At 36.1% G+C, this 23,056-nt stretch overlaps 1 protein-coding gene across 2 annotated transcripts; it reads left to right on the top strand.

Moving 5' to 3' along the window:
* Nucleotides 1–7,377: 7,377 nt before the first annotated feature.
* On the top strand, nucleotides 7,378–15,933 carry LOC123870115 (cuticle protein 64-like). Of its 2 annotated transcripts, none has more exons than XM_045913284.1 (4): nucleotides 7,378–7,623; nucleotides 13,374–13,561; nucleotides 14,904–15,006; nucleotides 15,578–15,933. In XM_045913284.1, the coding sequence occupies exons 2-4, from the start codon at nucleotides 13,544–13,546 to the stop codon at nucleotides 15,841–15,843; spliced, it is 387 nt and encodes a 128-aa protein (XP_045769240.1). In that variant the 5' UTR covers nucleotides 7,378–7,623; nucleotides 13,374–13,543; the 3' UTR covers nucleotides 15,844–15,933. The 2 variants fall into 2 exon arrangements, with proteins under 2 accessions (XP_045769240.1, XP_045769238.1); XM_045913282.1 differs by having other exon boundaries at nucleotides 13,313–13,561.
* Nucleotides 15,934–23,056: the final 7,123 nt, after the last annotated feature.

Here is a 23,056-nt window from a genome sequence, read left to right as displayed (position 1 = left end):
TCTGTTTTTCATATTGGTATATATTTTTAGTATTTTCCAGCGTAGAATTTCAGCCAGTATTATATCATAAAATGAAACTCATAATTTGGATTGCTAAAATATAATTGGATTTAAGTAATATTGGCAGAGATAAATATTATTTATTTATTATTTATTTATTTAATTAATTATTTAATTAGAACGGACCTTTTAAGTCCAATTACACTAATTAAATTAAATTACACAATAAAATAAATACAGAAAAAAATAAAATAAAGTCAATAATCAAATATGTCAACTACAAATTCTCACAAAAGTGCAGGATCTGACCTATGAGGTCAGCCCATTTGTCAGCAAATATGTCACATTATGTTTATGTTATTACATATAAAGATAAATATTATGTTATTATATTCTAATTTGTAACATAGAGTAATATTTATATGATAAGTACCTATATCTAGCAGCTAAGACAAAATCTGCTTATTTTTATCTTAATTCCTTTTAACCTACTACCTACTTATTAAGGTCTAGCAACTTATATTTATTAAGTGCCTATAAGTTTCCATAAGAATAACAATATTTTCAAATTACCTACATAATAATATTATAGTTACATAGTATATTTAGTAAATTTTTTAAGCTAGAAAAATGCTGTTTTATTTCAGTAACCACCGAACTTAACGAAAGATACGTTTTAGTTAAACTAATATACTTATTCTGTAGTTTCCAGATTTCCGTTAAAATATTCAATTTGAAAGTTAAACTGTGGCAAGAATTTACACGTATCTTAACCGATATAGAGCAACCGCCGAGTTTCTTGCTGGTTCTTTTCAGTAGAAAAGGCATGCCGAACCAGGGGTAGAGGCTTTTGACGATTCAAAAGCACTTGTAAAAGTTTAATTGAGTCAAAAATATTTCTATTTATTTAAACCCGTGTAAATTTAAAACTAGTTATTTTTACGGAAATCTAGAAAATGTCTACAAAATAGCATCGATTTGATTGGTTAATATTCAAATGAGAACCGAACTACGTTTGTATGGAGTGAATGACGGAGGGACCGTTGTATATACGATAGTAATAACGTATGAGCTCGGCAATACTATTCCTTCACACCAGGCGCACTAAAGCATTCATGTAACTTGTGAGACTTGTTTGCAACTTTGACTTAATATGGCCTTCGTCTTCGCAGCCTTGCCTCGTGTACAGATAGAGAATTTGGGTCATAATAAAAGCATCTCAGCTGGCGATAGAGTGAGCTATGCTTGAATTTTCTCTACTTAATCAAATCAGAAGATACATAGTTCAACGCAAGGGCGGATCCAGCTTTGGCGCCAGGAGGGGGTCACATAGTCGTGGTCAAGTCAAGAACTTATAATTTAATTTTGATAACAATAGATACAAGTAAAAAGTAGGTACATAAGTCACGCAGCACTCTTTCAGTGAGTAGGTACCTACATATCTACCTAGGTATGGGATTATGGGATATGGGACTTGACGGGGTGAATACCTAGTTGCTTAGTGCAATTTTATCTTTCAATTTGACCAAGATTGATTGAAGATTTGAACAAGATAGAATGCAACAAGAAATATGAGCGCGAGCGCAGCGAGCGTAATTTTTCTGTTACAGATAAAAAGCGAGAGATGAACGAGCTCAGCCATAAAAAATGTTATGTTTTAAAGCACCTCACTCTACTTTTCTCATGAAAAATAAAGATTTTATAGGGATATTCAAAAATGTAATCTCATGCGCACGAAGTTCCGGGTAACTACTACAAAAACAACTAATAGAATAAAAGCGCGAGCGAAGCGAGCGCGAAATTTTTATTTATTGTATTTACGAAATAATATTAGCGAAAGTACTTTTCAGGGATTATCTTTTTAGGTAAAATTTGGTACTATTCAGTGGTACCTTCCATTGTATACCTAGGTATTTTATCCCAAAAAAACTGAGTTTCCACGGGGTTTGAACGAAGTTCCGGTAGTCAACTAACATAATATAAAAGCGCGAGCGAAGCGAGCGCAAATTTATTGATAGATTTACAAAAAAAACTTGTAAATTCGAGATCTAACTAGTATATTATGCATTTTGAAAACAATTTCTTTTGGCTACGACCATGTTAACAATAATAACATTTAGGTTAAAACACACGCACTGGAATAATGAGAAACTGATTACTTACCATTTCTTGTAATTAATGAATTTGCAGCAACAATTTTTAAGAATACTTATTTTATTTTTATTTTATTTATTACGGTATAGTTGCATGGTACACTCATAAACACATTAGGTATAGGCAGAAAGAAATTTTAGTTTTTTAACTTAGAACTAACTATGCTATGATATTATGTTGAAGTTTAGTCGTTCCGATTGAGGTTAGGTCTAGCTAGACGTTACGTACTAAGTAGTCGACAAGCGCGCGCACGTGTCCCGGTAAAATTCAAATTTTCGATGCGTTCGTTCCCAAACGTTTGCCATCATACAAAGTTATTATATTATATAAAAATTAATTAAACATTGAAGGTATGTAGTTACATAAAATCTGTATGGTGACAAAATATATAAATAAAATCATTATGTTCAATTAGTGGTCCACCTAAGTCCTGGAACCAGCTCAGGGGGGGGTCATGACCCCCATGACCCCCCCCCTGGATCCGCCGTTGGTTCAACGGGTTGTAAAGCTGAACACCGAAAACGCAGGAATGATGATCTCGTACTGGAAAGCGCAGCGTTTCAGGACCTCCACTAGGAGGACTTCTTTATAGTCGTATTCCTTCATTGCTGAGGGTCGTGACTCCTTTCCATTAATCACTTAACGGCAGGAGTTCTCGTGGGGTAATAATGTGATAGGTTCCCAGATCCTTACGCATACAACTCATTAAATTTCGATTCATAGGTTTTTACAGTTATTATCAGATGTTAGTGACAATAACCGGGACCGATGGCTTAACGTTCTCTCCGAGGCACGGACGTAACGAAAAGGCCAAATACGGACCTCCAAAGTCCAAACTCAGTCACCCATCCAGTTACCGACTTGGGTCAATGTTGCTTAATAATCGCAATCGATTGATATCCGTTGTCACAACCAGGCCACACGTCTCCTCCTAGGAGACTACTGTCACTAGGAGGACATACGACATCAAATAAGTCGCAGGGAACCGCTGGATTCAAGCAGCGCAAGACTCTTGTGCGTGCGCAAGTCGCTACTACAGACATGTCCAGCAGTGGACGTCTATCGGTTGATAATGATGATGATGATGAATAACGTATGAGCTCGGCACACTATTCCTTCACACCAGGCGCAATAAAGCATTCACGTAACTTACTCGAGACTTGTCCGTAACTTTGACTAATGACTTAATAAGGCGTTCGTCTTCGTTGCCTTGCCTCGTGTAAAGATAGATAAATTCAGGTTATAATAAAAGCATCTCAGCGTGTGATGGATCAAATCAGAAATGAGAAGATCCGTAGGAGAACCAGAGAACGTGTTGCGAAGCTGAAGTGGCAATAGGCAGGGCACATAGTTCAAAAACCGGTTGACGTTGAGGTCCCAAGGTACTAGAAAAGCGATGTCGCACCGGAAAGCGCAGCATTAAAAGACCCCCCAATAGGTGGACGTGACAGACGATATCAAACGAGTCTCAGGAAGCCGCTGGATTCACGCGGCGCAAGACCGAGGCGTGTGGAGGTCCCTACAAGATACCTATGTCCAGCAGTAGCCTTCTATCGGTTAGCGACGATGAATAGGGTATTTTACTCCAATTTTTTTATTACTTTATTATAAACTAGGATAAAAATAATGACGTAAACTGAAAAAACTAATTAAATCGATCAAATAACAAAAAAGTTATAAGCATTTAAATATTTCAGATTAGACAGAGATAGCGATACTAGCATTGTGACGTCACTCCGTTACTAATGCCATAGTAGCTTCGTGCGGTTTGATACAAATTTTCGTTTTGCGAGAAAGGGATAGAAGACCCTCCCACTCCAAAATTAAAATGCCTGTAACTTTGTAAATCTTTGTTGGATTTTAATATTTTTTTCAGCGTACGTCATTATTTTTATCCTAGTTTATAATAAAGTAATAATATTTATCTAATTCAAAAGTAGTAAAATACCCAATTCTATGACAGACTTTTCTCTATGTTGGAGGGGAAAGGGGAATGTTAGTCATGTTTAATATGTATAATTATTTATTTTTCAAAAGCTATGAGTCAACTTTGTACGCCGGACATGAAACTTATCGCCAATTAACTCTGTAAATGGGCATGGGACATGCTTCGAATGAACTCATAATATTTTGAAAACACGAGACGAAAGCATTCATGTAATTTAGTCAGGAGTTGGTAAATTCGACATGTGGCCTTCATAGCCTCGTGTTACTCGTGCGAAATAAGGGTGGAAATGAATCAGCGACAAAATCGTCGCAGTCGACAGCAAAATACTGCTGTTGGTTTGTTCTTTAATTCTGTCACAACAGAGCAATAGATCGACGTGATATTTTTCGTAGGGATGTATTTATAGACCTGCAGAATTACTTATTTAAATATTTATTAGGGTTTACAAACAACGACACAGTATTTCTTTATTTAAAGGTTTTACATAGTGAAACGTAGGCTTTAGCTACTTTTTATCCCGGAAAATCAAAGAACATCTACTGGATTTTTAAAAGCACAAATCCATTTGCACAAATGAAATTTGGATGAATTCGCGAGCATCGCGGAGTCAGCTATGAGCTGCTTTTTATCCTGGAAATTAAAGAGTTCCTTCCTTTAAGAGAGATAAAAAAAAACTAAATCCACGAGGACTAAGTCGCGGCCATCATCTAGCAATAATATAAATACAGCAGTAACAAGGTTCTGTAACTGTGCTGAATTTCAGTTTTACAGTTTTAATGCTTTCTGTGTATAATACGTCTGTAACAGACAGACAGACATTGAAATGATTTTATAAGAGTTCCGTTTTTATTTTACTTTTGAGTACGGAATAATAAAATGAATATTGTTCACCTGCTTTAAAAGGTGGCCCCAAAAAACCAGAAAGTCTATGTGCATTTAATAAAAATGAATAAAAGATTTTCTTTCCTGTCACGCGATTGTAGTGAGCCTTACTTCGTCTCATACAGATGGCGGTCGTCGTTTATTAAACTTATACATACCTCTCCACTCTGAGAGGGATCAGTAATTTTTTTGCGCTTTTTATGAATAAAAAATGGGATACAAATAATAAAAGATTTTCTTTCTTGTCGCGCGATTGTAGCGAGCCTTACTTCATCTCGTACAGATGGCGGTCGTAGTTTATTAAAGTTGTACGTACCTCTACACTCTGAGAGGGCTTCAGTAATTTTTCAGCGCTTTTTATGAATAAAAATTTCACTTCTGCATTGTTATGTGGCTATTGTGAGATTACAAGAATTCAGAATAATGACACTTGATGGCAAGTTACAATAAAAAATGTAAAGTTTGTATAAAGTTACAGTATCCCATCATAAATATATGTTTTACTAAATTTTTCGCACAATTTCGTCTGCGTGGTTTAAGATTTTGCTCCAAACTACTGCTAAAATTTATCAACTTTTGCACTTGTGTGTGTGTGTGTGTGTGTGCCATCGAGCGTGCGTAGGTCACAACCAATTCTGAGAAATCCTAACCAGATAATCTATAAACCTAAGTATATGCGGGCAAAGTCGCGGGTGTCTGCTATTTATTTTTATACAACTCAACATATTCGCACTCTTTCTAAAGAAAAAGCAAAGAGAGGAGTCTGGTTTAAAATAAGCTCCAATGCCTTCTCTGGGGAAATAAGTCGAGATGTAAATTGTTTCTCGAACCAGCTTGGCATTCAGCACGGCGGAGACGGTTCTCTGAATAAGATAAGTGCAGGTATTTAATGTCTAGAAGTAGAAATAAGATAAAGTTGAAAAACTAGACTATAAAAAATATGACACAATGGTTTAGGTATTAACGACTTTTCATCTCAACACTGTGACCAACTGACTTCCAACATATTGTTGATAACGCTTGATCTACAAACTTGAAATCAGGGATTATGTGAATTTTCAAAAATCCTTTCTAAGCAGACGTCGACATCATAATAGCTATTTGCATGCTTATTGAGAAAGGCTTTTAGATTTCAGAAAGGTTTTTATATTTCAGAAAGGCTATTAGATTTTTAAAAGGCTTTTATATTTCTGTGAAGCTTTTAGATTTCTAAGAGGCTTTTAGAATTCTGAAAGGCTAAACAGAATTAAAATTGATGGTTAAGATAGTTACAATGTAACCAAGTAGAGAGTTTTACGAGTTTACTAATAAAAATTATCGCATTAGTAGGTACTTCCTTTGAAAGTGTCTTCTTCGTTATGCAAGTAAGCAGGCAAAGCCAAACTTAGATCAACCTCTAAGGGACTTAATACTAAGTAGGTGGGTACTTATTATTATTTATGAAGTAAGTTAACCAAATCCCGAAAATGTCTAAGTCTTAACAGGTTTCCTTTGAGCGGAGTTTGCTTTACTCTGGCAGGCTGTTAACTGTTCACACTTGAACTAATACAAGCGCTGCTTGAGCCTCATTTAAGTTGGGTTTCATAAATCATTATTATAAAGTTAAGCATGTAGATGTGACCACAAAAGGAGTTTTCTTGTAAAATAATTGTAATATGAGGACCGCTGTTTGATTTTATATATTTGTGTATTTTGAGGTCACAAAGATGTGTGTTTGATGATGCCGGTAACTTGTGTTATGTGGTCCTAAAAATTATAATAAATCAATTGTTATTTTTTAAGTTTTGTATGATTGTGTGGAGTATCAAATGAAAGGGTTTTATGGGCTAATTTAAAAAATACACTAAGTATACCATTACATTTCAGCCAGTTAGTTAAAAACAAAAAAAAAGTCATAACATCCTCTTGGGCCCCCCCAAGCAGAAAACGCCTGAATGAATTTTTGTAGAATAAACGCCAAATAAATGCTAATATATCCTCATACCTAAATCATGAAAGCAATTTAGAAAATAACTCTCAAAACGATTCCACTTGTCAATAAAAAATCACGTAAAACCCATATTTTACTAATATTATAAATCCAAAATTATGAGTGCCTGTTACTTCGATTCACCAATTTCCACGAAATTTAGTACCTACAAATCTTACACATTACCTAGAGAAGCATTTCTATTCGTACCTAAGTTAATATCTAAACTCCTTAAAAACCTAAATCCACGTGCATGAAGTCGTGGGAAACGCTAAATGTCTTCTATTTTAACAATATAAAAATATTTATCACTATTGACTATAGGCACTTATTACCGAAGTGTTAAAGGTTAACTTTAATTAATAAAAATCATCTATAAATTATTATTATACGAAGTTTTAAATAACAAAAGGAAACATAGTTGTAATAAGCGAAACTATTGTAATGTATCTAGTACAAGAATTTTTTATTAAATGTTGTAATATTTCAAGTAAGCTAGAAACTAGTGTTGCAATAAAATTATTTATTAATTAATTTACGTTTGGTTACGTTTAACATTTGTAGTGAAGTTTATGTGAAATTGTTTCACTGTGAATGTGTAATTAGTGTAAAAAATCTAAAAAAAAACCCTGCAAAACCCAGTTGGCACTGATTTTTTTAGCAATAATAGGTAAGTAATTAACTACTCAAGAGTTTTCAACGTATAAAATAGTATATTACTGGCATGACAGAAAGGATTGAAAGTAGGAAACCCTAGATTCGATATCAAGAAACCGGTTCTTTTTAGAGGAGGAAAGAATCAGGGAGAAAACTTCCCACGGACCCTGACATTTTTGTTGAAAAATTAGGTTGTTAAGTAATAATTTAAATCTAATAATTAATAATTTAAGTATTAAGTAACAGTAATAAGTATCTTTACGGTCATTAGTTAATTCCGAAAGCACCGAATTGACCCTTAGAGATTTGCAAGAAATTGCGTATGCTGAATACTAGATTTTGGCCCGAAGACATTAAACTATTATGTACTAAATCTCCGACCGAAGATGCAAAATATTTTTATATTCATCTACAGAAAAATTGTCAAAAGGTACATTTTTTGAGTAAAAATGCGTCACAAGTTGGTTTTTGTCTGAATAGCATATAAAGCATAATGAAATAGTAAGTAGTTTATCATTGAAAAGGTAGATATTTTAAAAATTGTACAATCTACAAAGCATAGAGAAAATTTATTCATAGAAAAGGTGAAAATTGTTGAAGAACACTCGACGTGGAAAGGAACGAACAAGTTTAAAGTACACCAAGAACTGGTGGAACATTTCGTTAAGTCGGTGCCTATACAATTCAGATTTGTCATAAAACTTATTAAAAATAATAATAATAATAATAATTTGGCTTTTATATATATCTATTTTGTAACCTGGCGTGAGAGTAAGTTATATAATAAAAACAATAAAATAAAAAAAGAATACCCGGCTGAGTTTTTTGTTGGCTCTTCTCAGACTTGGGCGCGTTTGGAACCCTCGTAGCTTTAGTTTTAAGTTGAGTAATTAATTATCACCACTATATCGTACAAATTTAAAATTTCGACCATCAAAAAGAGTACAATTGTACCTACTTTGAATAAATTATTTTGACTTTGACTTTGACTTTAAGTTTACAAATCATAATAATATGTACTAGCCTTTTTCCGCGACTTTGTCCGCGTTATACGACTATTTATAATTCGTAGCCAATACTACTTGGATTAAGAAATTATTATTTTTAAAATATTTTAACTATCTTAGTAAGGAATTAAGGTTTCTGTAGGCAGAAAAATAAAATTAATATGAAAAGAGTTTTTTTTGTAATCTAACTATACAGATTTATCTACTTGAATTTGTACAACCATTCAAATATTAAACATCTTCAAGAATCATTTACAAGAGTATTATTTTTTAAATATGTCGGCGGCGCGGCGTGGCACTCGAAAAACTCATCGAGTATTAAACAGAAATGGTCGAAACACTAATCGAACCGCTATCTCTTAGACTACAACTACGGTCGCCGTCTGCTCGTGACCAAGCAAAGGCTGCTTGCACTAACAAGACGGGGAAATAGTTCATAATTAAATTTCTAATTAAACTATGAACTAGTTTCAGCCCCGCATTGGCTTAGCGGTTAGAGCGCATGAATTAAACGGGCCAAGTACGGGTTCTAATCCATACAACGTCAATATGTCCTTGGCGCCAATTCTCCTATTTCAAGGTTGTGTAAAACTCTTAACCTCAACAGCTCTGTCATCGACATTAACTCTGACTCTTTGTATAAGTTTCGGGAAAAGATTTTCGTATCTTGGAAGCCTTGAGTCTTACCAGCTAAAATTTGAAACCACACTTTACTTTTAGCCATAGTTAGTTTACATTATTAGATACACTTCATTCATTCTTTCTTTTTTGTTTATCTTTATCCACTTAATTATTATCATCGTTGTACCTATTAATTATTTTTTTTTGTAACTTTGTTGTTGTAAATGTTGTGTTCACTTGTAAATAGCGACTACATTTAGCAAATAAGTTTAGATTATGTACTATTTTTAATGTTTAATGTAAGTAGCTGTAAGTGAACCTAATTAATAAAAATAAAAAATAAAATAAAATACTTGTATAGTGCGTACATTTTAAGATCTCATACATACAACTGTCATAAAATCGTACTTTTGACCTAAAAGTTGATATATAGAATGAAAACGGCGAGTGAAATCTCAAAACGTATATATTACAAGTAGTTTGTTGAAACGCTGACTCACATATTTCAGTAACTGGGTGAACGACCAAGTATTTTACCTTCCCTATACCTATCAGATTGGCTAATACGCACTATCAATGACTGAAATGCGCAGTTGCAAGAATAATATTAATCATGATTAATGATCATGATGATGATGGTAGGTTATCATTGTGATCAACCCATCGGTCCATTTACTCAGCACAGATCTCCTGTCAGAATAAGAAGGGCTTAGGCCACAGTCCACCACGCTGCTCAAGTGCAGATTGGCAGACTTCACACACCTTTGAGAATATTATGGAGAACGCTCAGGCATGCAGGTTTCCTCACGATGTTTTCCTTCCCCGGTACACGCGGTTAAATATTTCCTGAAGAGAGATATTAGCTGGGGAGTTTTCCGTTTATTTCTTTTGTCGTGGCTCGGGTAGCTCATTTGTCCCCGCTCTCCTCGAACTCCTCTTTTTGTCGAAGTACACTTTAATTTCAAAGGCGCTCCGTCAGACAGACAAGACAGATTATATAGTGCTGTAGTCTGGTTAGGAAATTTTATATCTTATCAGCTAGAAAAATGAAATGAAAAGTTGTAGAACATGTTTGAATTTATCCTGTTTATAGCAGGAGGTACCTATTTCAGAACAATTAATTAGGTCGAATTTTAAGTCCTTCCTGGCACAGTAGTATGTGGTCCTTTAGGTGGGAAGGAAGGTTCGATTCCCAGAATTTATAATTTTAAAATAGCTCAGCTGGATGATTACGCACAAAAAAAACTGGTCAAGTGGGAGTCGGACTCGCATACGAAGGATTCCGTACCATCGTACAAGATATTTTAATATTTTATGTGCAACACAACAAGTTAATTGACAACATGCAGCGCCATCGATATGTGATTTAGTAAATTTTTTTTTTCGTGAACACATTTTAATTTTTTTTTGTGATGTAACCACAAATTATCTGTTTTCGGATGTATTTCTTCCTTTACTTGTGCTATAAGACCCACCTAAATACCAAATTTCGTGATTCTAGGTTTTTCTATTCACACTATAGGTTTTCTTGACAGATACGACGGACGGACAGACAGACAACAAAGGGATCCTATAAGGGTTCCGTTTTTCCTATTGACGTCCGGAATCCTAAAAGCTGTATAAATTATTGGTACAACCTAAATTATTGTTGTAATTGGATGAATTTATTTTTATTATTTTTTTTCTGTAAGAATGCATTTCAGCCAATAGCGAGAGAGTGCCAGCCAAGTGTCAGCCAATCAGACGTGATTGTGGTCGTCACACTGTATCTGTCAAACGACGGCAGTAGGTCAACAGATCAAACAAAGCAAATCTAACACCTTGAATGTATGATTAATAAAGGAAACCGTCCATTACCCGTTCGAGCATTAAATTTATTCCTGCACACGAAACAAAATGTTACAAACACATACAATTATTAACGCCGCTAATTCAGCGGCGATTATTTCCAAGATTTATCATTACAATTACACAAATTTAAATAATTAATTATTTATTTATGTACGCCGTGCCCCGATACCGTTTTCAACGGCCTCCCTACGCAGTGGTCAGCGGCGCTGTAGTCTTAGTAGTGGGAGGTTCCGGATTCGATTCCCAGCACGGGTTTGGAATTTCACAATTTTTAGGGTTCCGTACCTCAAAAGGAAAAACGGAACCCTTATAGGATCACTTTGTTGTCTGTCTGTCAAGAAACCTATAAGGTATCTACTTCCCGTTGATCTAAAATCATAAAATTCGGCAGGTAGGTAGGTCTTATAGCACAAGTACAGGAATAAATCTGAAAACCCGAATTTGTGGTTACATTATTTAAAAAAAAATTAAAATATTTTTTTAATTTTCAAAGTAAGATACCAAGTGGGGTATCATATGAAAGGGCTTTACCTGTACATTCTAAAACAGATTTTTATTTATTTTTGTGTATCATAATAGTTTTTGATTTATCGTACAAAATGTTGGAAAAAATACCCGAGTACGGAACCCTCAGTGCGCGAGTCCGACTCGCACTTGGCCGGTTATAAATTTCTGGTCTGGCCTGTTGGGAGTCTTCAGCCGTGGCTAGTTACCACCCTACTGGCAAAGCCGTGCCACCAAACGATTTAGCGTTCCGGTACGACGCCTTGTAAACACCAAAGGAGTATAGGTTTAATGAAAACTGCCAAACCCCTTCCAGGTTAGCCCGCTTCATCATCACTTACCACCAGGTGAAATTGCAGTCAAGGGCTAACTTGTATCTAAATCCATATCTATACTAAATCTAACATTTGCTTCGATCAAAAGGCATACAGTAGCACCTATTTTCAATAAATAATTTTGATTTTGATTTTGATAGTCGTCGTTTCAGGATCAAACCGAGAGTTTCCTCACTCTTGTTCACTCAGATATGGGTAGTGACATGCTCAAAGTATATTTTTTCAAACTCAAACTCTTGGATGAATTAAACACCTCAAACTCAAAGCCTTTATTAAAATTTGATTGATTGACACGTAAACTTAAAACTTAAAGATTATACAAGTGTTACAGTGAGGGGCAGATTTTTTTTTTTAAGAAGCTGATTACGAGAAATTTGTTACCAACGGGGATGAAACCATAATGTTTCATTGGAATAGTAATCCAATGGACTTCCGTTCAAAGGGAATATTATACGAGATCATGAAAGACAGTAGTGTACCTCAAATCCCAGAAACTTGCAAAATCAGTTCACATCTGTACAAATATTGAAGTTCCGCATTCAATATTGGCTCGCAAAACTCTATCGATAAAGTTATTTTGATCACGGGTCTATTGAATTGAATGCGGTTGGGCTAGGCTATAAAACTATTACTTTACTGATCAATCACCATTATGTCATATCGTATCATCTCCGACTCACTATTGAGCACGGATATTGTCTCAGAATGGAAAAGGCTTAGCCTTAGTTCACATTGGCAGAGTATGGATTGGTAGATATCAAATAGGTACCTTTGAGAACATTATATAGAACATGCATCCAGGACTTTATTATCTGCCTGTTTGTCTGTCCACTTGTCCGTCTGTTCGTCTGTCCGTCTGTGGTGTCTGTCAAGGAAACCTATAGGGTACTTCCCGTTGACCTAGAATTATGAAAGGTAGCTCTTATAGCACAAGTAAAGGAATAAAACTGAAAACCGTGAATATGTGGTTACTTGTAAAAGCCTATAAATAAAAGATATAAAAAAAACACAAAACAAATGTGTTTCAACAGAAAAAAAAAATTAAATATATTTCAATTTTCAAACTAAGATAAAGCCCTTTCATATTATGACACCCCACTTACATTCTAAAACAGATTTTTATTTACTCTCAAGCATAATAGTTTTTGATTTGTCGTGCAAAATTTGGGAAAAAATACACAAGTACGGAACCCTCGGTGCGCGAGTCTGACTCGCACTTGGCCGGTTTATTAAAGAATATTAGCCATGTTAATCATAACTAATATCGCTTTCCCCAACTAAGCGAAAAATTTGTACTAGGAGTAGGTACGACAAACAACAACAGTGCAACGAATGGGATTTGAACCGACCTTTCTATTTATCTTTGCCTCAAACCATTTTTCAGCGAGCACTACAATGTTTAACGTTTCCGACTTCCTAGTTAAATCGATCTTGAAATTAAACAGTTAATGAAGGAAGCCGACTCACTCGTAAAATAGGATCCTGACACCTCAATTCGATCGGATTGCATCATGAAACGGCGGAACCCGCTGAAAGGTTGCAGGATACCTGAGTTAGTATAAATAATGAGCGATGTGCAAACATCGACACACTTCGTCTGAAGAAATCAACTACAATGAACACCTACATCACTGTGAGTATTCCATTTTTTTTTAATATTACTTAGTTATATTTGGTCTTGTATAATCAGAACGCGCTACATGCAAATTAAATTTGATTATTGTTATTTGAATATCAGCGACATCCGTAGCTTTGCTAGGCGAAAATATCATAAATCATCATAATATTTAGAAAGAATAGAATAGATTATATATTTAGTCAAGTAAACTTTTACAAGTGCTTTTGAATCGTCAAAATAAACCACTGGAAAACATTTTTTCGGAATGTCGTTCCTACAGGAGAAGAACCAGCAAGAAACTCGGCGGTTGCTCTTTTAAAGTGTTCAATTCACAATAATATGCCATACTACACAAACAAATGGAGCCCCGTGCATTGGTGGAGCGAGTCAAATCCATGCTTTTTTTCATTTACATAATCTTCGATTGTATAAAATAGTTTTCCCAGGAGCATACTTTTAATAGATTTTAAAACTTGTGTAGAGGCAAGTCTAAAATTGACTGTGGAATTTTGTTATAAAATATTACACTCATTCATTCCCACAAATGACTTTCCAACTTTTCTGAGGCGGAGCGTAACATTTGCGAGCCTATTAGGGTTTTTATAGTTTGCGTGAAGAGTATTCGCATCTTTCATTGACAATGTACTATAAGAATAGGACATACAAACTTAATTCAATTTAGACCTGTCAAACCTCCTGAGTCCTGACTTTAGCTGCTAGTCGTGACCCATTGTTTAAATTTGTAGAGTGCACTAAAATTTAGAGTCTTTAAATTTAAAATTAATTTTCCTTCCTTTTTTAGCAACATTAAATAGAAAAAGACGCAGTCACTCTAAATTTATTTTAGAGACATATCAGAATCGGTGCCACTGTTAACCAAATTGATTCAGTTATTGTGCCATGAAGGAGTAATAAACATTCAAATTTTCTCATTTTAAATTTTATTAGTATTAAATCTATTTATTAATTACTTACCGCTTTATCATCATCATGATCATCATTATCACTAGCTATCTCAAAAATTGTGCTATTTAGGAATATAAAATTTCGCTATATTATTATGTACCATAAGTAATTAATTGTATGTATTTAAAAGACAAATACTGGACACAACTATTTATAAAATACTATATACAATTATTATACAAATTATTAACTATTATACAAATATTTGTAAAACACTATTTATAAAAACTATTTACAAAGAGCAGTTTGCAGGGTTTCTTTCACGGTTTATTGCGATGTTTTAGCTCGGAAAAAAAACATGTCATACATCTAAAATATGTTCATATTTATGTTAGGAACCCGAAGAGATCGGGGACCGTTTCGCACTTGACCGGTTTTAAATTTGTTACAGTTGGCTTGCGTGTTGGCCGTAGTCGCGACCGGCCACGGTTCAGCCATAGGCTATGGCGGCCTGGGCGGCTGGGGCGGATATGGAGGTTTGGGCGGATATGGTGGTAAGTTTTTAAAATTTCCTTTTAACTTTCGTGCAAAGGATCAGCCTGGCTGTCCGAAATGCAGCTAATATTCTTGAAATATTCCACGCGATATTGATTTGTACAGTAATTAAATAAGGCAATTGTTAATTTATATGCAACATTAAAAAATCTTTCTTTAGTACCTACCTAAATAATATTTATACATTAATTCATATCCATAAATATTATTATAAATGCAAAAACGTGTCTATCTGTCTGCTAGCTTTTCATGGCCAACCCTTTTGATTTTAAGGGTTTATGTAGAGGCTTATATCCCCGGGACGGACATTGCTTTTTACCCAGTAAAAGCAAAAAGTCCCTACGGGAATTTAAGGATAGACAGACTCATTGGTTAATCCAATTTTTATGAAATTTCGTACAGAGATAGCTTGCATCCCGGAAAATCAAAGAATTGCCACGGGATCATTTAAAATCCTAATTCACACGAACGAAGTCGGAAGCATCATCTGATATAATATTTTTATAAATGGATTCACAGTGATGTCCAAAGACAAAATATTATTTAGTAACCAAAAATTTTTTTGTGCAGGTGCAATTGAAATCATCAAGACCCCCATCCTGGCCCCAGCAATTTCGACCCAGAACCTGATCAAGGCTGCCCCCATCCCCATCATTAAGAGCGTAGCAGTCTCCCCCATCATCACCGCCCCTGTCCTCAAGACCGTTCCCGTATCTACCCTCGGACTGGGAAGCCTGGGCTACGGCCTCGGAGGATACGGTTTGGGAAGCCTCGGCTATGGCGGCTATGGCGGCTATGGCGGCTATGGTCTCTATGGCAAGGGCAAATACTTGTAGATATCTTCGGACGAAGTAAACCAATCGGCGCCATGTACTCGTATGTTCTTTGTTGATCAGTACGCTAACTAAATAAAGCATTCTTCTTTATTTTGGATTTTTATTTTCTCTGATTAGTTTAGTGACGATTCTATACAGTTGAACAAATTAAATAATATGCAAGTTGCCTTATATCCAAGGAAACTCAAGCTTAATCTATAAAAAATATAATATAAAAGGAAATGGTCTGACCGACTAACTGACTGATCTATCAACATACAACTCAAACTATTGGACGGATCAAGCTGGGCATGCAAATAGCTAGTATTATGACGTAGACACCGGCTAAGAAAAGGTTTTTGAAAATTTAATCCCTAAAGGGATAAATCCGCACAAAACAAACAAATCTGTATGAAAGGTATGCAGCATGCGATATACTGCAATAGGCACTGCCCGTACTCCTAGTTTTAAAGAAGCAGGAAAAGCAAGCAATACACACCACCCACACACAACACCACACAAATCTTCTAGAACACGCCCTGTGGAAAACGGCTGGGTTCATCATCATCATCATCATCATGATTAGCGTATCGCCGGCCCACTACTGAGCACGTGTCTCCTCTTAGAGTGAGAAGGGCTTAGGCCATAGTCTTGCGTTACCTACACCTCCTACAAATTATAACCAGTTATACTTACCGGGGTATATTAGTAGGTATACCTACTCTTTGCGTAGGTATATAGCTGCAGAATCTATACTCGAAGTCCAATATGCATTAGACCACGAAAATAACAGCAAAGTAAACACGTTTCAATTCCAAGTAAAAACCCCGAGAGAATGATGCTCTCAATTAGCGAACAAGTATAAAAGAACGAACAATTCCCATCTCACGTCTACGGGACCGGAACATTAGTTATTCTGCTCGTTGGTCCAGCGTAGAGGTGGACCATTTCACAGGTAGCATGAGAAAAATCACATGAAAAGCATTTCATAATATCTTAAAAATAATCGTCTTTTGATTAAAGAACGAATAATTCCCATCTCACGTCTACGGGACCGGAACATTAGTATTCTGCTCGTTGGTCCAGTGTAGAGGTGGACTATTTCACAGGTAGCATGTGAAAAATCACGTGATAAGTAAGTATTTCTTATGTTAAAAATAATTATTGTTGTTGAGATTCCTAAAGAGCCATCCGCTCAACCGATTTGTATGAAATTTGGTACCGAGGTAGCTTGCGTCCATGTTATTGACATAGACAACTTTTTATTCCGGAAAACCAAACAGTTTCCACGGGATCTTCAAAAAACTACATCCACGCGGACGAAGTCGAGGGCATCCTTTAGTAAAAGTAAATGAAAAAGTATCTTACAATACTTCAAACTTTGGGGAGAGAATACGCCGAGAAACATTCAGCTTTTATAAAATGCCGAGGGTCTCTCCCGGGCTCTTAGACCATGTTCAGGCGAAACTTTATTTTATTCTACTCGGGAATCCTGAAAGCGTATCAGGTGGACCAACCATCGCCTGCCAAATGGAATTAAGGACGTCTGAAAGCGGCGTGTGGCAAAGAACAATAGAGATAGATGTTGCATACCCTTTTACCCGACTACGTAGAGTCATTTAATTTAACAGATCATGTTTGCAAATTCATCGACTTGCTAATAAAACGCAAGAACTAATCAAACTGATTTCGATAAATGATATAGGTATATACATAAAACAATTTTCTGACCACACTGTCAGAGTCAACTAAAGTGAGTAAGTATTCGGTCTAGTCAAGAATCGATATATCTATCAAATATTAGGTATTTGAGAACTAGGTGTGACGTAAACAAGTGTAAATTAAAAATTTATAACACCCCCGACGATCCAAAGTATTTGAGTTTTCCAAAACATCATTTTCAAATAAATAATTATGTATTTAGGCAACGTCCATCTTGACAGCTTGATATTTGTTTATTGACATAATATTATGAACCTAACGGTTATCTAACCTTCTTTTCCACAAGAAAACTAGAAAAGAGCTGATAACTCTTAAACGGCTGAACCGATTTTTTTAGATTATAGCTAAGAACACTCTCGATCAAGCCACCTTTCAAACAAAAAAAACTAAATTAAAATCGGTTCATTCGTTTAGGCGCTACGATGCCACAGACAGATACACAGATACACAGATACACAGATACACAGACACACAGATACACAGATACACACGTCAAACTTATAACACCCCTCTTTTTGGGTCGGGGGTTAAAAGAAGAATTGTGCACAGGGAAGTCTTTAGAAGAGATAAGAGAGGATAAAACAAGACAGGGGGACAAGAGAAGAGAAAACAAGACAAAAGAAGCGATCTACACTTTTATTATGAATGAAATTGCACATCTGCATGTATGATTCAATAATCTATGCTGAATCCATTACGCGGATGTGAAATGAAGATCGTCGAGGCGTTAATTGAAAAAGCAATTAAACGGGAAACATCTCCGAGAGAGACTCCACCCGATCATATTACGATGATTAGATTTCAACTACCGAGGAATATCGGAACTGGAAAGGAACTGAGGCTCTTTTGAGGTTATGTGGTGGATGCAACTGCAAGGAACGAAAATATTTATTCTACAAGTGTAAATTAAAAATTTATAACACCCCCGACAAGTGAAGGTTACAGTAACTAGAAAAGAGCTGATAACTTTCAAACGGCTGAACCGATTTTCTTGGATTATAGCTAAGAACACACTCGATCAAGCCACCTTTCAAACGAAAATAAACTAAATTAAAATCGGTTCATTAGTTTAGGAACTAGGATGCCACAGACAGATACACAGATACACACATCAAACTAACACCCCTCTTTTTGGGTCGGGGGTTAAAAATAAGACTAAATTTGACTAATTTTAAATAAGGCCAAACTATTATTTTTGCTTTTTTTCGGGGCGCGTTTGAAGCACATCTAGCAAATTCAAAATTCAAATTCAAATTCAAATTATTTTTATTCAATTAAACTTTTACAACAAAACCTGTTGATATGCCATATTGCTGATTATTACTAGCGAAGTTATGAAAGCATTTTCGAAATTCCATCCGGGAAAACCCGGAGCGGTCAATAGTTTAAATACAGAGAAGAGTGCCATTCAATAGTGCCCACAATAGATGAAGTTCAGGTATTAAACGTGAAGGGCTTTTTACCTCTAAAAGCCACTTGCGCGCACTTCAAACCCTCAGCCGGCATTTCAGATCAAAACGTTTCAGATACCTAATACTCACAGAACATTTCATACAGAGGTCCAGTTTATTTCTATGGAAATCATGACTAAGCTTTCCTACTTCCGTGGTTCTGTTCAAGTAAGTTTTTTTTTTTTCTTTATTTATTTAAGGGCTTTGAAACATTAAAGTACATGTCAAGTTCAAGTAAGTTTAGCGTAAGAGCGGTTACGTACTCCATCCGATCGATGGAGTACGTAACGACGTACACCATCGATCGATGACGTACGTAACGATCAAAATACGGATACCTACCTTTAAAAACTCGGACCGAATTCGGATATTGCTTATGCACTCATCCGATCTCTGATCCAAACCCAAATTTCCACAAATTATTTGAATCCGTTATTTAAATTACTAACCTACTAACTCTCGCACAAAATTAGATAGATAATGTAAATCAGTGAAAACTCAATATGCGTATATACTAACTGGGAATAAGTAGCTAAGAAATAATGTAAATGCTGTATGAGTTCCAGTAAAGAGAAAAAAAACAAAAACTAATCGCATAATCCAACGTGCCTAAAGAAGATTTCAGTTCAAAAATATATACCCAGGGAAGCTATACCTTACTGAATACATAATACGACTTACATACAGCACTTGTGTACCTAACTACATGTAATACAAAAAGTTATCGGCCTCTGAAACTGCAATTTGGCAATTGCTTTGTAGTTGTAATGCAGAACGTCTGTGAATCCTTAGAACAAGGTCAAGTAACGGAGCGTTAAGGCAGCAGTTGCACCGTTACATACGCCTTGTAACGTATTCATGCCCTGCTGCACAATATTATGGGCATGAATGCAATACTCAGCAAGGCATGAATTGTGTTTGTACTTTGCAAGATTGATGCTCGGAGGCGAGCTAGTCACACATTCATGCCTCGCTGGAGTGTAAATAAATGTTTATATGAGCGAAGTGAACCGAATATTGGGATAGCGTCAAAATATTAAAATAAAGCACTTTGCATACTTCAGTCGCCTGAAAGCTGGCTACAGATAGTAGCCTAGTTTAGGCGGTGTTAACAGGGCTCTCTCCGTCACTCGTTTCCACTCGTTTCATACAATCCTAGTTCCAATTTCATTTGAATATTAAGCAACCAAAGTCCATGAAATTTTGCAGACATATTCTAGAAACTAATATCTGTGTCTGTGGTGTTTTAGATTTTTCTAAAAATATGTAGTTTTAAAATTACAGGGGCTCAAAGGTTTGTATGAAAATTTTTAAGACTGCGTAACTTTGAAACCAAATATTTTAACAGAAATCTGGAAAACCACAGACATAGATATTAGTTTCTAGAATATGTCTGCAAAATTTCATGGACTTTGGTTGCTTAGTCTTCAAATGAAATTGGAACTACGATTGTATGAAACGAGTGACGGAGGGAGCCCTCTTAAATTATGCTTCTGTATTTACATAGAGATTGGAAGTCGCCGGTGAACTAAACGCACTCACAAAGCGCCGGCCTATGTTATACTTTTAGAACTATGTTGTAACAGCCTATAAAACTCAATTTTTGTAAATGAATATGCAAACAAACTATGATCGAAAACTAGTACAATCTGAACAGGAGGATTAGGACTGTGCAGTATACAAATTTCAGAATGGCTTATGTCTTGCTTATACCTGGACTGATTGGAAAACTTGTTTGGTGCTAACTCTAGTCGGTCGCAACACGCTCGCGTGCTATGCACACTTCTAAATACAACATCACACAACACTAGACACACGTCTTCATATAAAAATGTCTAGCTCTGTTCGCCTTTTGGTACCTCATGGCACGCAACGATACCATAGTTTCCCTGCACCATGTGTTGGGCACACAGTAGTTTCTTTGTATCATGACCAGCGTTGTCGTGAAGTATTTTGTATTACAAACATGGGCCGTCAATGTACTTTGTATTACAAAGCCAAGCTAATAAACGGAGCGAGCGTGACAGATCCGTATTGTTACATTCATGCCCTGCTGCATTTAGGCATGAATGCCATTTCCAGCAAGGCATGAATAGTGTTTGTACTCTGCAAGATTAACGCTTGGAGGCGAGCAGGGAGCTAGTTACGTATTCATGCCCCGCTGGAGTGTGAATGTTTATTATTTCATTGATCCTAGCCGAGCGAGACGATTGGTTTTAGAATAGTGAAGCCGGAATAAGAGGTACTCTTGATGCTACAGAATTTAGGCCAAAACTTTGTTGCTAGCTGTGTTTAGAATGATAGGTTTTTTTTTTTTAAATCTTGATTTTTGGGAGTTTTTCCATTTGGAAAATGCCACTCCGTAAGGCCACATTATATACTTAACTACTTATTTGCGTAAGGCCTTCTTGTACAGCCGTAACAGTGCCCTAGCCTCATCCGACAGAGGTTGGGATAGGGCACCGTTACAGCCGCCGACCTGGCGAAGAATGGGAAATCTATTGCAGATCTCCCATCTCTCCGCCTCGTTCCGCACACATTCCACTAATAAATGGTGTACGTCCTCCGGTAATGATAGGTTACAAGATAGGTTAGGATAGGAAAATATTGCTCCCTCTCTCTCGTTATATTCCTCACGCTGACGGTTAAAAAAGGGTCACCTTCCATTAATCACATAATCATCGGCCATCAGTTCTCCGTCAGACGTGGCCTGCCCACTGCCACTTCAGCTGGTTAATTTGCTGAGCTTTATCAGTCACTCTGGTTCTCCTGTTTATTGTAGCTATCATTTTACCGTTATGCTGATTGGTTGATACTCGCTCACTATTGCCTACAATGCATAGGTGCAACAAGAATACCATACATTCAGCCAATCACTAATGATTGATGCAGGTTTTGAGGAGCCGATTTCAGCCCACGAACGCTTGCCAAAATATAAGTGACTAGCGACCAGCCCCGGCTTGGAACGGGTAGCTAAATACAATTTTCCTAGAGATCTCCAATTTTTTTTAAATTAAAATATAGCCTATGCTACTCAGGAATAATGTAGCTTCCTACTGGTGAATGAATTTTCAAAATCGGTTCAGTAGTTCCATAGATTACTTCTTACAAACAAACTTACAAACTTTACCTCTTTATTAGTAGGTATAGAGTAACAGTCATCGCATAGCTAACTTTAGATCATTATGAAGAACTCTCAGGCTTGCAGGTTTCCTCACGATGATAAAATTTGTGATTTATGTGTAGGCAAGATACTAATTATAGCAGCCGAAACAAAGGAAATGCCGTGTATTTTGCAAGTAGGCAATAAATCACAATATAATCGAAATAGGTAATTGATAACTTCCTTCGCATTCTGGTTATTAGTAATATTGAATTAATGAACAAAGAAATCGATTTTTAACTAAGTAGGTACTAAGTATAATATTCATCATCATCAATTCATCGCCGGTTCACTACTGAGAACGGGTCTCCTATCAGAATGAGAAGGGGTTAGCTGTAGTCTGGACAAATGCGAATTTGCAGTCTTTATAGGCACTTTTGGAGAACATTATGGAGAACGTTCGAACATGTTGGTTTCTTCACGATGTTTTTCTTCACTGTTAAAGCAAGTGATACTTTGCTTAAAACGCACATAGTTACTTATGAGAAGGGGTTAGCAGCTGTAATCTGGACAAATGCGAATTTGCAGTCTTTATACACTTTTGAGAACATTATGGATATGTTTCGAACATGCAGATTTCTTCACGATATTTTTCTTCACTGTTAAAGCAAGTGATACTTTTCTTAAAACGCACATACTTAGCTCTAAAAAGTTAGATGTGCCTGAGGTCAATCCGTGACCTCCCGAAAGTCATCGAATATCAGTGCAGAATATTTCTTTGGTTATATTATTATTTTTAGAATTGGTTCTGTATATAACCAAGTGGTTAAGACGTCGGCCTCACAGTCGGGGGCCAGGGTTTGATCCCGGGCATGCGTCTCTAACATTTTATAGCTCGTTCACACAGGCTGCGTAAGCGTAGACGTAGCGTGTACCATTTCGTTGTAATGTATGGAAC

The sequence above is a fragment of the Maniola jurtina genome, chromosome 12 (assembly GCF_905333055.1).
Source record: "Maniola jurtina chromosome 12, ilManJurt1.1, whole genome shotgun sequence".
NCBI classification, from domain to species: domain Eukaryota; kingdom Metazoa; phylum Arthropoda; class Insecta; order Lepidoptera; family Nymphalidae; genus Maniola; species Maniola jurtina.
Note: the sequence above shows the minus strand (reverse complement) of the source record. Positions and strands in the feature narration are given on the sequence as shown.

Coding starts and splice junctions, on each gene's coding strand:
- LOC123870115 (XM_045913284.1), top strand. Junction 15,007..15,577: donor AGGTTTGGGCGGATATGGTG/GTAAGTTTTTAA, acceptor TTTTTTGTGCAG/GTGCAATTGAAATCATCAAG.